The sequence below is a fragment of the Oncorhynchus masou genome, chromosome 7 (assembly GCF_036934945.1).
Source record: "Oncorhynchus masou masou isolate Uvic2021 chromosome 7, UVic_Omas_1.1, whole genome shotgun sequence".
NCBI classification, from domain to species: domain Eukaryota; kingdom Metazoa; phylum Chordata; class Actinopteri; order Salmoniformes; family Salmonidae; genus Oncorhynchus; species Oncorhynchus masou.
In genome coordinates this window covers 4,225,050-4,240,359 of record NC_088218.1, presented here as the reverse complement: position 1 = coordinate 4,240,359, position 15,310 = coordinate 4,225,050, and the positions used below count along the sequence as shown (strand labels likewise).

Below are 15,310 nucleotides of genomic sequence, written 5' to 3'. Positions count from 1 at the left end.
CTGAGAATGAACTAACCCTCCCTCTTTTTTTTACTCAAACTAATCCCTTGCTGTCAATCACGCCCTTCATGTCCGTACATGCGCAACAGATACAGTGTTGGCAACCGCGACAACAACATGACTGCTTGGAAGATGATGGGCTTATAATTCTGTTGTTGCCATCACACAGGGAGGATTTGACAGCCTACATTACGTGCTTGTCTGATTGTAGTTGATATTCGGAGTAAATTAGTCTTGTTGAGTCCACATCCAACTTCTGCAAGGTTAGTGACATTGAGTTTCGTGTATCAAAGTAAACTCTACTCCACGGAGAAGTCCGCTAAATTTAATTTATCCTAGCTAGAGACCGATGCTGTTATTGATCTGTCATGTTGTATTTTTACTCCATATTATCCCAATAAACGTCTTAGCAAAATAAGAAATATTGTAACATCTAATAACAAAACACTCGTTATGGTGTTTGTTATTGACGTGATGTTTTGTATTGACGTTGAACAATGACGGTGGGTATTTGAAGGCTTAGGCTAAATATTCAATGCAGTTATTTTTCCTTTTCTCTTCAGTATTTTTGTTCAAGGTGTACCATAATAAATAAGGTACTACTAGTAAATAACCCTATCCTCTACAATGAGGATAAGAAGAGTTGTGAAGACTGTGTTGAGTGTGGAGCAGGTAGAAGGTGTGGGAGCCCATGTCCGCAGAAGCATAGGAAGAATGGAGGTGAGTTACTGTCATGCTGTCTGTCTTACATCTGCCTAGTTTATCATGTTTAATAATATCCTTTTAAAATACCAAACTAAACCACATATTATGACATAGTAGGCTGATATCTTGTCCATCCATGTATTTCAGCTGATTAACCTGGATCCTTTCTTGATGTTGGATGAGTTCAAAGTCAAAAAGCCATCTGGCTTCCCTGATCACCCCCACAGAGGCTTTGAGACCGTGAGTAGGTTATCTATTCTCTCTCTCTCTCTCTGTCTGTCTGTCTCTGTCTGTCTGTCTCTCTGTCTCTCTCTCGCTAGCACGATGCAGCATCTATACTGTCTCTCTGTCTCTCTGTCTGTCTCTCTGTCTGTCTCTCTCTCTGTCTGTCTGTCTGTCTGTCTGTCTGTCTGTCTGTCTGTCTGTCTCTCGATGCAGCATCTATACTGTCTCTCTCTCTCTCTCTCTGTCTGTCTGTCTGTCTGTCTCTCTGTGTCTGTCTGTGCTAGTCTGTCGATGCAGCATCTATACTGTCTCTCTCTTTCTGGAGTGATACAGTGTTGTGTGTCTGACTGAACCCCTTGTGGAATAACAGGTTCATCTGTGGCACATACACCATTAATGATGAGGGAGGGTGACTGCACATCACCATTAATGATGAGGGAGGATGCAGCACATACACCATTAATGATGAGGGAGGATGAGGCACATACACCATTAATGATGAGGGAGGATGAGGCACATACACCATTAATGATGAGGGAGGATGAGGCACATACACCATTAATGATGAGGAGGATGAGGCACATGCACCATTAATGATGAGGGAGGATGAGGCACATACACCATTAATGATGAGGGAGGGTGAGGCACATACACCATTAATGATAAGGTAGGGTGAGGCACGTACACCATTAATGATGAGGGAGGGTGAGGCACATACACCATTAATGATAAGGTAGGGTGAGGCACGTACACCATTAATGATGAGGGAGGGTGAGGCACATACACCATTAATGATGAGGGAGGGTGAGGCACATACACCATTAATGATAAGGTAGGGTGAGGCACGTACACCATTAATGATGAGGGAGGGTGAGGCACATACACCATTAATGATAAGGTAGGGTGAGGCACATATACACCATTAATGATGAGGGAGGGTGAGGCACATACACCATTAATGATAAGGTAGGGTGAGGCACGTACACCATTAATGATGAGGGAGGGTGAGGCACGTACACCATTAATGATAAGGTAGGGTGAGGCACGTACACCATTAATGATGAGGGAGGGTGAGGCACATACACCATTAATGAAGAGGGAGGATGAGAAACATACACCATTAATGATTTTAAAAAAAATGCATTTAACCTTTATTTAACCAGGTAAGCTAGTTGAGAACAAGTTCTCATTTGCAACTACAACCTCGCCAAGATAAAGCATAGCAGTTCGACACATAAAACAACACAGAGTTACACATGGAATGATTAAAACATACAGTCAATAATACAGTAGAAAAAAAGTCTATATACAGTGAGTGCAAATTAGGTCAAATAAGGGAGTTAAGGAAATAAATAGGCCATGGTGGCGAAGTAATTACAATATAGCAATTAAACACTGGAATGGTAGATGTGAAGAAGATGGATGTGCAAGTAGAGATACTGTGGTGAAAAAGGAGCAAAATAAATAAATACAGTATGGGAATGAGGTAGTTAGATGGGCTGTTTACAGATGGGCTATGTACAGGTGCAGTGATCTGTGAGATGCTCTGGCAGATGGTTCTTAAAGCTAGTGAGGGAGATGGGAATCTCCAGCTTCAGTGATTTTTGCAGTTCGTTCCAGTCAGTGGCAGCAGAGAACTGGAAGGAAAGGCGACCAAAGGAGGAATTGGCTTTGGGGGTGACCAGTGAGATATACCTGCTGGAGCGTGTGCTATGGGTGGCTGCTGCTATGGTGACCAGTGAGCTGAGATAGGGCGGGGCTTTACCTAGCAGAGACTTGAAGATAACCTGTTGATGAGGGAGGATGATGCACGTACACCATTAATGATGAGGGAGGGTGTGGCACACATACCATTAATGATGAGGGAGGATGAGGCACGTACACCATTAATGATGAGGGAGGGTGTGGCACACATACACCATTAATGATGAGGGAGGGTGTGGCACATACCCCATTAAAGATGAGGGAGGGTGAGGCACATTCATCATTGATGCACTTCCTGCTAACGACCAGCAGATGGCACTAACAGGCCAACTGTAGTGTAAGCCTTGTCCAGAGAAAGCTTCTCACTAGGTTCGTTAAACATAGCATTAGCTTGCTTTTGGATACTGGGGTTTGAATGAAAACCCACCAATATCACATATTTAGACAGAGGGGAGGAAGGAAATTAAACTTCTGCTTTGGAAGTGGGGTTGGTTAATCACTGTTTCCTCAACCATAAAGGCGATGGTCCACAGTGGGAATTTATAGTCAAAACAAGTGTTTTTAATAGAAAAGTCTCGGCCTGTGTTTGATACTGTAGATACATGTGTAACCTAACATAGTGTCTATCCTGGCCCAGACCAGATGAGGCCATAGGCCCAGCTGATACTGTAGATACATGTGTAACCTAACATAGTGTCTATCCTGGCCCAGACCAGATGAGGCCATAGGCCCAGCTGATACTGTAGATACATGTGTAACCTAGCCTAGTGTCCACCATGGCCCAGACCAGATGATACTGTAGATTAGAGGTCGACCGAATATGATTTTTCAACGCCGATACCGATTATTGGAGGACCAAAAAAGGCCGATACCGATTAATCAGCCGTTTTTTAAAAATGTATTTGTAATAATGACAATTACAACAATACTGAATAAACACTCATTTTAACTTAATATAATACATCAATAAAATCAATTTAGCCTCAAATAAATAATGAAACGTGTTCAATTTGGTTTAAATAATGCAAAAACAAAGTGTTGAAGAAAGTAAAAGTGCAATATGTGCCATGTAAGAAAGCTAATGTTTAAGTTCCTTGCTCAGAACATGAGAACATATGAAAATTGGTGGTTCCTTTTAACACGAGTCTTCAATATTCCCAGGTAAGAAGTTTTAGATTGTAGTTATTATAGGAATACAGGACTATTTCTCTCTATACCATTTGTATTTCATTAACCTTTTGACTATTGGATGTTCTTATAGGCACTTTAGTATTGCCAGTGTAACATAATAGCTTCCGTCCCTCTCCTCGCTCCTACCTGGGCTCGAACCAGGAACACAATGACAACAGCCACCCTCAAAGCAGTGTTACCCATGCAGAGCAAGGGGAACAACTACTCCAAGTCTCAGAGCGAGTGACGTTTGAAACGCTATTAGCGCGCACCCAGCTAACTAGCTATCCATTTCACATCGGTTACACCAACCTAATCTCTGGAGTTGATGGGCTTGAAGTCATAAACAGCTGCTGGCAAACACAGGAAAGTGCTGTTTGAATGAATGCTTACGTGCCTGCTGGTGCCTACCATCGCTCAGTCAGACTGCTCTATCAAATCATAGACTTAGTTATAACATGATAACACACAGAAATACAAGCCTTAGGACATTAAAATGACCGAATCCGGAAACCATAATCTCGAAAACAAGACGTTTATTCTTTCAGTGAAATACAGAACCGTTCCGTATTTTATCTATCGTGTGGCATCCATTAGTCGAAATATTCCTGTTACATTGCACAACCTTCATTGTTATGTCATAATTACGTACATTTCTGGCAAATTAGGCGGCCCAATCTGTTGCATATACACTGACTCTGCGTGCAATGAACGCAAGAGAAGTGACACAATTTCACCTGGTTAATATTGCCTGCTAACCTGGATTTCTTTTAGCTAAATATGCAGGTTTAAAAATATATACTTCTGTGTATTGATTTTAAGAAAGGCATTGGTGTTTATGGTTAGGTTCACATTGGAGCAACGATCGCACCGCATCGATTATATGCCGCAGGACAGCTAGATAAACTAGTAATATCATCAACCATGTGTAGTTAACTAGTGATTATGATTGATTGTTTTTTTATAAGATAAGTTTAATGCTAGCTAGCAACTTACCTTGGCTTACTGCATTCGCGTAACAGGCAGTCTCCTTGTGGAGTGCAATGTAATCAGGTGGTTAGTTGGACTTGTTAACTGTCAGGTTGCCAGATTGAATCCCCCGAGCTGACAAGGTAAAAATCTGTCGTTCTGCCCCTGAACAAGGCTGTTAACCCACCGTTCCTAGGCCGTCATTGAAAATAAGAATGTGTTCTTAACGGACTTGCCTAGTTAAATAAAGATTAAATAAAGGTGTAAAAATAAAAATAAATCTGCCAAATCGGTGTCACAAAATACGGATTTCCGATTGTTATGAAAACTTGAAATCGGCCCTAATTAATCGGCCCTAATTAATCGGCCATTCCGATTAATCGGTCGACCTCTACTGTAGATACATGTGTAACCTAACATAGTGTCTACCATGGCCCAGACCAGCTGATACTGTAGATACATGTGTAACCTAACATAGCGTCTACCCTGGCCCAGACCAGATCAGACCATAGGCCCAGCTGATACTGTAGATACATGTGTAACCTAACATAGCGTCTATCATGGCCCAGACCAGATCAGACCATAGGCCCAGACCAGATCAGACCATAGGCCCAGCTGATACTGTAGATACATGTGTAACCTAACATAGCTTCTATCATGGCCCAGACCAGATCAGACCATAGGCCCAGACCAGATCAGACCATAGGCCCAGCTGATACTGTAGATACATGTGTAACCTAACATAGCGTCTACCATGGCCCAGACCAGATCAGACCATAGGCCCAGACCAGATCAGACCATAGGCCCAGCTGATACTGTAGATACATGTGTAACCTAACATAGCGTCTACCATGGCCCAGACCAGATCAGACCATAGGCCCAGACCAGATCAGACCATAGGCCCAGACCAGATCAGACCATAGGCCCAGCTGATACTGTGCTGATACTGTAGATACATGTGTAACCTAACATAGCTTCTATCATGGCCCAGACCAGATTAGGCCATAGGCCCAGCTGATACTGTAGATACATGTGTAACCTAACATAGCGTCCACCATGGCCCAGACCAGATTAGGCCATAGGCCCAGCTGATACTGTAGATACATGTGTAACCTAACATAGCGTCTACCATGGCCCAGACCAGATGAGGCCATAGGCCCAGCTGATACTGTAGATACATGTGTAACCTAACATAGTGTCTACCATGGCCCAGACCAGATTAGGCCATAGGCCCAGCTGATACTGTAGATACATGTGTAACCTAACATAGTGTCTACCATGGCCCAGACCAGATGAGGCCATAGGCCCAGCTGATACTGTAGATACATGTGTAACCTAACATAGCGTCTACCATGGCCCAGACCAGATGAGGCCATAGGCCCAGCTGATACTGTAGATACATGTGTAACCTAACATAGTGTCTACCATGGCCCAGACCAGATTAGGCCATAGGCCCAGCTGATACTGTAGATACATGTGTAACCTAACATAGCGTCTACCATGGCCCAGACCAGATCAGACCATAGGCCCAGCTGATACTGTAGATACATGTGTAACCTAACATAGTGTCTACCATGGCCCAGACCAGATCAGACCATAGGCCCAGCTGATACTGTAGATGTGTAACTTAGTGTCCATCTGGCCGCGGACTGGACCAGACCTGACGGGGGCGGGGCTGAAGCGCCCACGGCCCAGCATTCCATGCAGCAGGTGTGTTGGCTCACTGTTACATCTCAGAGCTCAAAGCCGCGTGCGCTGCCAGATCAGAGAGAGGCTCTCGCCCTCCTGGCTGGAGGCTTGGAAGCCTCTCTGAGAGACAGATGTTTACCTCTAACCTCTACAGCTTTCTACTTCCTGTCCGCTTTGACCTCAGTCCATGTGGCAGCGGAATGGACACGGAGTGAACACGGGCCCTTGTCTGTCCTGCTCAACGGACACTGCATTGCACACACACGCACGCACGCACGCACGCACACACACACACTGTACATATTTCATCTGTTAGACTTGCATGAGGAAAATATGAAATATGTTTTCCAGTCTTACGAGCTTTATGATGAGATTTCCTTCCCAAACCATTCATGTTTACAACCGAGATTCATTCATCTCTTTCCTAATCTCAACCTCAATTGGCAAACACTTAGAGAAAGTTGTTATCCACTTCTCTAGACACGGTTGGTATTCGGCGGAGGGATAACTGCAGAGCACCGTTAATGTTTTGTTTTGCCTCCCAAGCTGTTATGTAAAATCAGCAATGGCTCATCTATGGCTTTGTGAATATATTTGGATCTATTTTGTCTTTGTTTAGGTGACCTACGTTTTGAAAGGTGTTTCAGCTCATGAGGATTTCTGTGGCCACTCTGGACTACTGAAACCAGGGGATTTACAGGTAGAGAAACACCTCACTGTACGGTATGTAGGTTCCTACTCTTCACCATACCAGAACCAATGAAGCTTCGTGCCTTCGGGGCATTTCCTGTGTTTTCCCCATGCAGCAGTCGTAAAGCTGTTGTCCCTGGTCAGTCAGTCAGCATCAACCAGGAAGTGGTTTAATAGGCACTAAATACACTAATGCCACTGGCATTAAACAAAGCATGTGTGTCTATGTACGCTAATGATTCAACCATAAACACATCAGAAACCACCGCTAATGAAGTCACTGAAACCCTTATTAAAGAGTTGCAGTCTGTTTTGGAATGTGTGGCCAGTAATAAACTGGTCCTGAACATCTCTAAAAGTAAGAGTGTTGTATTTGGTACAAATCATTCCCTACGTTCTGGACCTCAGCTGAATGTGGTAATGAATGGTGTGGCTGTTGAACAAGTTGATGACACTAAATTATGTCATGTTCTGTGTGGACCCACTAAAAGAGGAGCTGCTTCTTTCTCAACAGCTAACAGGGATCCTAATAAAATACCAAGATACTACTACAAGAGACTTGTTGTGTGTGTGTGTGTGTGTGTGTGTGTGTGTGTGTGTGTGCAACAGCTAACTGGGATCCTAATAAAATACTACTACACGGGACTTGTTGTGTGCGTGCAACGGGGAGAGAGAGCGGGAGAGACAAACACCATTGGGGGGGGGGCTGGAGCTACTAACCCAGGGCAGACGGGTTTCCTCACAGTGGAACAGGAGGGGAAAGCTGCTGACGAAATGTTTAAGTGTTATTGCTCAATTAGCTTCCCACAGCAACGCTGCATCACCCTCTGGGCACTGAAAACGTGCATTAGAAATGGCTCCATATTCCCTATATAGTGCATTACTTTTGGCTAAAACCCCTATTCCCTATATAGTGCACTACTTTTGGCTAAAACCCCTATTCCCTTTTGGCTAAAACCCTATTCCTATATAGTGCACTACTTTTGGCTAAAACCCCTATTCCCTATATAGTGCACTACTTTTGGCTAAAACCCCTATTCCCTATATAGTGCACTACTTTTGGCTAAAACCCCTATTCCCTATATAGTGCACTAAAAACCCCTATTCCCTATATAGTGCACTACTTTTGGCTAAAACCCCTATTCCCTATATAGTGCACTACTTTTGGCTAAAACCCTATTCCTATATAGTGCACTACTTTTGGCTAAAAAAACCCCTATTCCCTAAACCCCTACTTTTGGCCCCTATTCCCTATATAGTGCACTGCTTTTGGCTATATTCCCTATATAGTGCACTACTTTTGGCTCAAACCCCTATTCCCTATATAGTGCACTACTTTTGGCTCAAACCCCTATTCCCTATATAGTGCACTACTTTTGGCTAAAAACCCTATTCCCTGAGCCCTTATTCTCTAGACCAAGGGTACTCAACTCTGACCCTACGAGGTCCGGAGCCTGCTGGTTTTCTGTTCTACCTGATAATGAATTGCACCCACCTGGTGTCCCAGGACTAAATCAGGCCCTGATTAGAGGGGACAATGAGAACACGCAGTGGAAATGGCTTCGAGGTCCAACGTTGAGTTTGAGGGCTCTAGACCCTATTTAGTGCACAGCTTGGCCCCTGGACCAAAAGTAGTAGCAGCCATTTTGAACACAACCTTCCAGTGTGTTATTTTAATGTTAGCGGAGCTTTGAGACGAACAATGGACATCCACTAGGTACATATCACAGCAGTGGGGAAGATAGACATCCACTAGGTACATATCACAGCAGTGGGGAAGATAGACATCCACTAGGTACATATCACAGCAGTGGGGAAGATAGACATCCACTAGGTACATATCACAGCAGTGGGGAAGATAGACATCCACTAGGTACATATCACAGCAGTGGGGAAGATAGACATCCACTAGGTACATATTACAGCACTGGGGAAGATAGACATCCACTAGTTACAGTGGGGAAGATAGACATCCACTAGGTACATATCACAGCAGTGGGGAAGATAGACATCCACAAGCTACATATCACAGCAGTGGGGAAGGAAAGGTGTAAATGTGAAGTTAAATTCCTCCTGGAAACCTGTTAGTTCCAGTATTAAGTCCACATGGGTGATTTATTATGGAAGTCATATCAGACAACATTGATTTCATGTATATTATACTGTACAATACTCCTTTATATGGTTAGTGATTGTGTTTTGTGTGTGTGTGTCTATGCCTCTCTGTATCTGTGTGTGTGTTTCTGTGTCCGTCTCTGTGTCTGTGTGTGTGTGTCTATGCCTCTCTGTATCTGTGTGTGTGTGTCTATGCCTCTCTGTATCTGTGTGTGTGTCTATGCCTCTCTGTATCTGTGTGTGTGTGTCTATGCCTCTCTGTATCTGTGTGTGTGTGTGTCTATGCCTCTCTGTATCTGTGTGTGTGTGTGTCTATGCCTCTCTGTATCTGTGTGTGTGTGTCTATGCCTCTCTGTATCTGTGTGTGTGTGTCTATGCCTCTCTGTATCTGTGTGTGTGTGTCTATGCCTCTCTGTATCTGTATCTGTGTGTGTGTGTGTGTGTGTGTGTGTGTGTATGCCTCTCTGTGTGTGTGTGTGTGTGTGTGTGTGTGTGTGTGTGTGTGTGTGTGTGTGTGTGTGTGTCTATGCCTCTCTGTATCTGTGTGTGTGTGTTTCTGTGTCCGTCTCTGTGTGTCTTCATAAGTGGATGACGGCAGGCCGAGGGGTGGTCCATGCAGAGATGCCCGTGTCTGAGGAGCCCGTCCAGGGCCTGCAGCTGTGGGTCAACCTGAGGAGGGAGGACAAGATGGTGGAGCCCCAGTACCAGGAGCTGAAGGACAGCCAGGTCCCCAAGCCCAGCAGGGAGGGGGTCACTGTGGCCGTCATCTCTGGACAGGCCCTGGGGGTACAGGTAAGGAGCACCATACTAACCATAACCCTGGGTGTACAGGTGAGGAGCACCATACTAACGCACCATACTAACCATAACCCTGGGGGTACAGGTGAGGAGCACCATACTAACCATAACCCTGGGTGTACAGGTCAGGAGCACCATACTAACCATAACCCTGGGTGTACAGGCCAGGAGCACCATACTAACCATAACCCTGGGTGTACAGGCCAGGAGCACCATACTAACCATAGCCCTGGGTGTACAGGTCAGGAGCACCATACTAACCATAACCCTGGGTGTACAGGCCAGGAGCACCATACTAACCATAACCCTGGGGGTACAGGTGAGGAGCACCATACTAACCATAACCCTGGGTGTACAGGTGAGGAGCACCATACTAACCATAACCCTGGGTGTACAGGCCAGGAGCACCATACTAACCATAACCCTGGGTGTACAGGTGAGGAGCACCATACTAACCATAACCCTGGGTGTACAGGTCAGGAGCACCATACTAACCATAACCCTGGGGGTACAGGTCAGGAGCACCATACTAACGCGCCATACTAACCATAACCCTGGGTGTACAGGCCAGGAGCACCATACTAACGCACCATACTAACCATAACCCTGGGTGTACAGGCCAGGAGCACCATACTAACGCACCATACTAACCATAACCCTGGGTGTACAGGCCAGGAGCACCATACTAACCATAACCCTGGGGGTACAGGTCAGGAGCACCATACTAACCATAACCCTGGGTGTACAGGCCAGGAGCACCATACTAACCATAACCCTGGGGGTACAGGCCAGGAGCACCATACTAACCATAACCCTGGGTGTACAGGCCAGGAGCACCATACTAACCATAACCCTGGGTGTACAGGTGAGGAACACCATACTAACCATAACCCTGGGGGTACAGGTGAGGAGCACCATACTAACCATAACCCTTCGTATACAGGTGAGGAGCACCATGTACTAACCATAACCCTGGGTGCACAGGTGAGGAGCACCATACTAACCATAACCCTGGGGGTACAGGTGAGGAGCACCATACTAACCATAACCCTGGGGGTACAGGTGAGGAGCACCATACTAACGCACCATACTAACCATAACCCTGGGTGCACAGGTGAGGAGCACCATACTAACCATAACCCTGGGTGTACAGGCCAGGAGCACCATACTAACCATAACCCTGGGGGTACAGGCCAGGAGCACCATACTAACCATAACCCTGGGGGTACAGGCCAGGAGCACCATACTAACCATAACCCTGGGTGTACAGGTGAGGAACACCATACTAACCATAACCCTGGGGGTACAGGTGAGGAGCACCATACTAACCATAACCCTTCGTATACAGGTGAGGAGCACCATACTAACGCACCATACTAACCATAACCCTGGGTGCACAGGTGAGGAGCACCATACTAACCATAACCTTGGGGGTACAGGTGAGGAGCACCATACTAACCATAACCCTGGGGGTACAGGTGAGGAGCACCATACTAACCATAACCCCCTGGGTGCACAGGTGAGGAGCACCATACTAACCATAACCCTGGGGGTACAGGTCAGGAGCACCATACTAACCATAACCCTGGGTGTACAGGTGAGGAGCACCATACTAACCATAACCCTGGGTGTACAGGTCAGGAGCACCATACTAACCATAACCCTGGGTGTACAGGTGAGGAGCACCATACTAACCATAACCCTGAGTGTACAGGTGAGGAGCACCATACTAACCTTAACCCTGGGTGGTGAGGAGCACCATACTAACCATAACCCTGGTGTAGGTGAGGAGCACCATACTAACCATAACCCTGGGTGTACAGGTGAGGAGCACCATACTAACCATAACCCTGGGTGTACAGGTGAGGAGCACCATACTAACGCACCATACTAACCATAACCCTGGGTGCACAGGTGAGGAGCACCATACTAACCATAACCCTGGGGGTACAGGTGAGGAGCACCATACTAACCATAACCCTGGGGGTACAGGTGAGGAGCACCATACTAACGCACCATACTAACCATAACCCTGGGTGCACAGGTGAGGAGCACCATACTAACCATAACCCTGGGGGTACAGGTCAGGAGCACCATACTAACCATAACCCTGAGTGTACAGGTGAGGAGCACCATACTAACCATAACCCTGAGTGTACAGGTGAGGAGCACCATACTAACCTTAACCCTGAGTGTACAGGTGAGGAGCACCATACTAACCATAACCCTGGGTGTACAGGCCAGGAGCACCATACTAACCATAACCCTGGGTGTACAGGTGAGGAGCACCATACTAACCATAACCCTGGGTGTACAGGTGAGGAGCACCATACTAACCATAACCCTGGGTGTACAGGTGAGGAGCACCATACTAACCATAACCCTGGGTGTACAGGTGAGGAGCACCATACTAACCATAACCCTGGGTGCACAGGTGAGGAGCACCATACTAACCATAACCCTGGGTGTACAGGTCAGGAGCACCATACTAACCATAACCCTGGGTGCACAGGTGAGGAGCACCATACTAACCATAACCCTGGGGGTACAGGCCAGGAGCACCATACTAACCATAACCCTGGGTGTACAGGTGAGGAGCACCATACTAACCATAACCCTGGGTGTACAGGTCAGGAGCACCATACTAACCATAACCCTGGGTGTACAGGTGAGGAGCACCATACTAACGCACCATACTAACCATAACCCTGGGTGTACAGGTGAGGAGCACCATACTAACCATAACCCTGGGTGTACAGGTCAGGAGCACCATACTAACCATAACCCTGGGTGTACAGGGGCCAGGAGCACCATACTAACCATAACCCTGGGGGTACAGGTGAGGAGCACCATACTAACCATAACCCTGGGTGTACAGGTCAGGAGCACCATACTAACCATAACCCTGGGGGTACAGGTCAGGAGCACCATACTAACCATAACCCTGGGTGTACAGGTGAGGAGCACCATACTAACCATAACCCGGGTGGTGGTAGTGGGTGTGGCCAGTTGTGCGGTTTTAGAGGCCCTCTTCTTGGCCGCAGAGACAAACTGCTGCTGTTTTAAAGCACATTTCCTGCAATTCTATACATTTTGCCGCGGGGCAGAGAGAACGTACTGTTTTTTTTAAAGCTAATTTCATGCCATTCAAAAAAATGTGCCATAGGGCTGAGAGAATATTTTAAAGCTAAATTCCTTCAATTCTACACATTTAGCCGTGGCTTATGCCTTGTTCTTATGCTATCTGAATGACTCAAACAGTACAACAAAATCAATGTGGGTCCCCATGACATGATATTTTTTACATTTATTTATTTATTATTCATTACATTTATTTTGGGGGATTGTTAGTTCTCAAAGGTAATCATTAAAATATATATATTGCTCTATTATATTTTCTACATATTTTATCTGGGTTTTAGTTATTTAAGTTTATACAAGTTCTTATGGATGTTTGTTCTGACTTCCACATGACATCCACCAGTGTTTCCCATGTATGCGCTTAGCTGCGGTGCACCACGGGATGGTAAAATTATTTCTTATTTTTATATATCCGTTTTTCGGTGGCGTCCACGAATTAGCAACGGCAGTGCGCCGCTGCTAAAAGCATTTAGGAGAAACACTGGTTGATGTCACGTGGAAGTCATAACAAACAGTCATAAGAATATGTATAAACTTAACCGACTAAAAATAGATTTATATAGTTCTCACCCTACAATGTAACGCATTTGTAATCACAGGTCCAAAACCACAGTGGATGAAAAGGGGGGTTTTTATCATCTCCATCATTGTCATCATCATTGTTCCTTTATCACTGTATTATACAGAATGAATACTTAATGTCGGCTGTTGACATGATGTGCTGGGGTCTTGCCCATATCAAAGCCAGAAAACTGTATACAATACAATGACTGAGATGTTGAAAGCCTCGGGCCCAGAAATGCCTCGCCAGAAATGCCAACCAACCACAAGACATTCAGCTTCATCATGTGACGTTTGCAGGCAATTACATCTTCACGAGTATCCATCCCCTTTCTCACCCCCCCCCTTCTCCTCCCTTATTTTCTCTGTCTGTCTGGTCTGCTGAGTTAGACGAGACAGGAAATGAGTAGCAGGTTTCTGGGGAAGTGGGTTTGTCATGTTTCAGATGTAAATTTGACCGGGGCCGGTTGGGTTTGGGGTTACTCTAGGGCAGGAGAGGAGACAGACAGACAGACAGTCTATAAGGTTTGTCATGTTTTAGATGTAAAGACAGACAGTTGGACAGACTCTAGGGCAGACAGACAGACAGACAGTCTATAAGGTTTGTCATGTTTCAGATGTAAATTTGACCGGGGCCGGTTGGGTTTGGGGTTACTCTAGGGCAGGAGAGGAGACAGACAGACAGTCTATAAGGTTTGTCATGTTTCAGATGTAAATTTGACAGACTCTAGGGCAGGAGAGAGACAGACAGACAGTCTATAAGGTTTGTCATGTTTCAGATGTAAATTTGACCGGGGCCGGTTGGGTTTGGGGTTACTCTAGGGCAGGAGAGGAGACAGACAGACAGACAGTCTATAAGGTTTGTCATGTTTCAGATGTAAATTTGACCGGGCCGGTTGGGTTTGGGGTTACTCTAGGGCAGGAGAGGAGACAGACAGACAGTCTATAAGGTTTGTCATGTTTCAGATGTAAATTTGACCGGGGCCGGTTGGGTTTGGGGTTACTCTAGGGCAGGAGAGGAGACAGACAGACAGTCTATAAGGTTTGTCATGTTTTAGATGTAAATTTGACCGGGCCGGTTGGGTTTGGGGTTACTCTAGGGCAGGAGAGGAGACAGACAGACAGTCTATAAGGTTTGTCATGTTTTAGATGTAAATTTGACCGGGGCCGGTTGGGTTTGGGGTTACTCTAGGGCAGGAGAGGAGACAGACAGACAGACAGTCTATAAGGTTTGTCATGTTTCAGATGTAAATTTGACCGGGGCCGGTTGGGTTTGGGGTTACTCTAGGGCAGGAGAGGAGACAGACAGACAGACAGACAGTCTATAAGGTTTGTCATGTTTCAGATGTAAATTTGACCGGGCCGGTTGGGTTTGGGGTTACTCTAGGGCAGGAGAGGAGACAGACAGACAGTCTATAAGGTTTGTCATGTTTTAGATGTAAATTTGACCGGGGCCGGTTGGGTTTGGGGTTACTCTAGGGCAGGAGAGGAGACAGACAGACAGACAGTCTATAAGGTTTGTCATGTTTCAGATGTAAATTTG

The 15,310-nt window shown here is 45.7% G+C and overlaps 1 protein-coding gene across 1 annotated transcript; it reads left to right on the top strand.

The window, feature by feature from the left end:
* Positions 1-74: 74 nt before the first annotated feature.
* On the top strand, positions 75-10,626 carry LOC135543127 (pirin-like). The gene is made up of 5 exons (XM_064970203.1): positions 75-263; positions 564-720; positions 853-945; positions 7,082-7,162; positions 9,853-10,626. The coding sequence occupies exons 2-5, from the start codon at positions 628-630 to the stop codon at positions 10,609-10,611; spliced, it is 1,026 nt and encodes a 341-aa protein (XP_064826275.1). The 5' UTR covers positions 75-263; positions 564-627; the 3' UTR covers positions 10,612-10,626.
* Positions 10,627-15,310: the final 4,684 nt, after the last annotated feature.

Excerpts from the sequence above, each read along its gene's own strand:
- LOC135543127 (XM_064970203.1), top strand. The coding sequence starts at position 628 with ATGAGGATAAGAAGAGTTGTGAAGACTGTGTTGAGTGTGGAGCAGGTA. Across the intron at positions 946-7,081 it reads CCCACAGAGGCTTTGAGACC|GTGACCTACGTTTTGAAAGG; the intron begins GTGAGTAGGTTA and ends GTCTTTGTTTAG. Across the intron at positions 7,163-9,852 it reads TGAAACCAGGGGATTTACAG|TGGATGACGGCAGGCCGAGG; the intron begins GTAGAGAAACAC and ends TGTCTTCATAAG.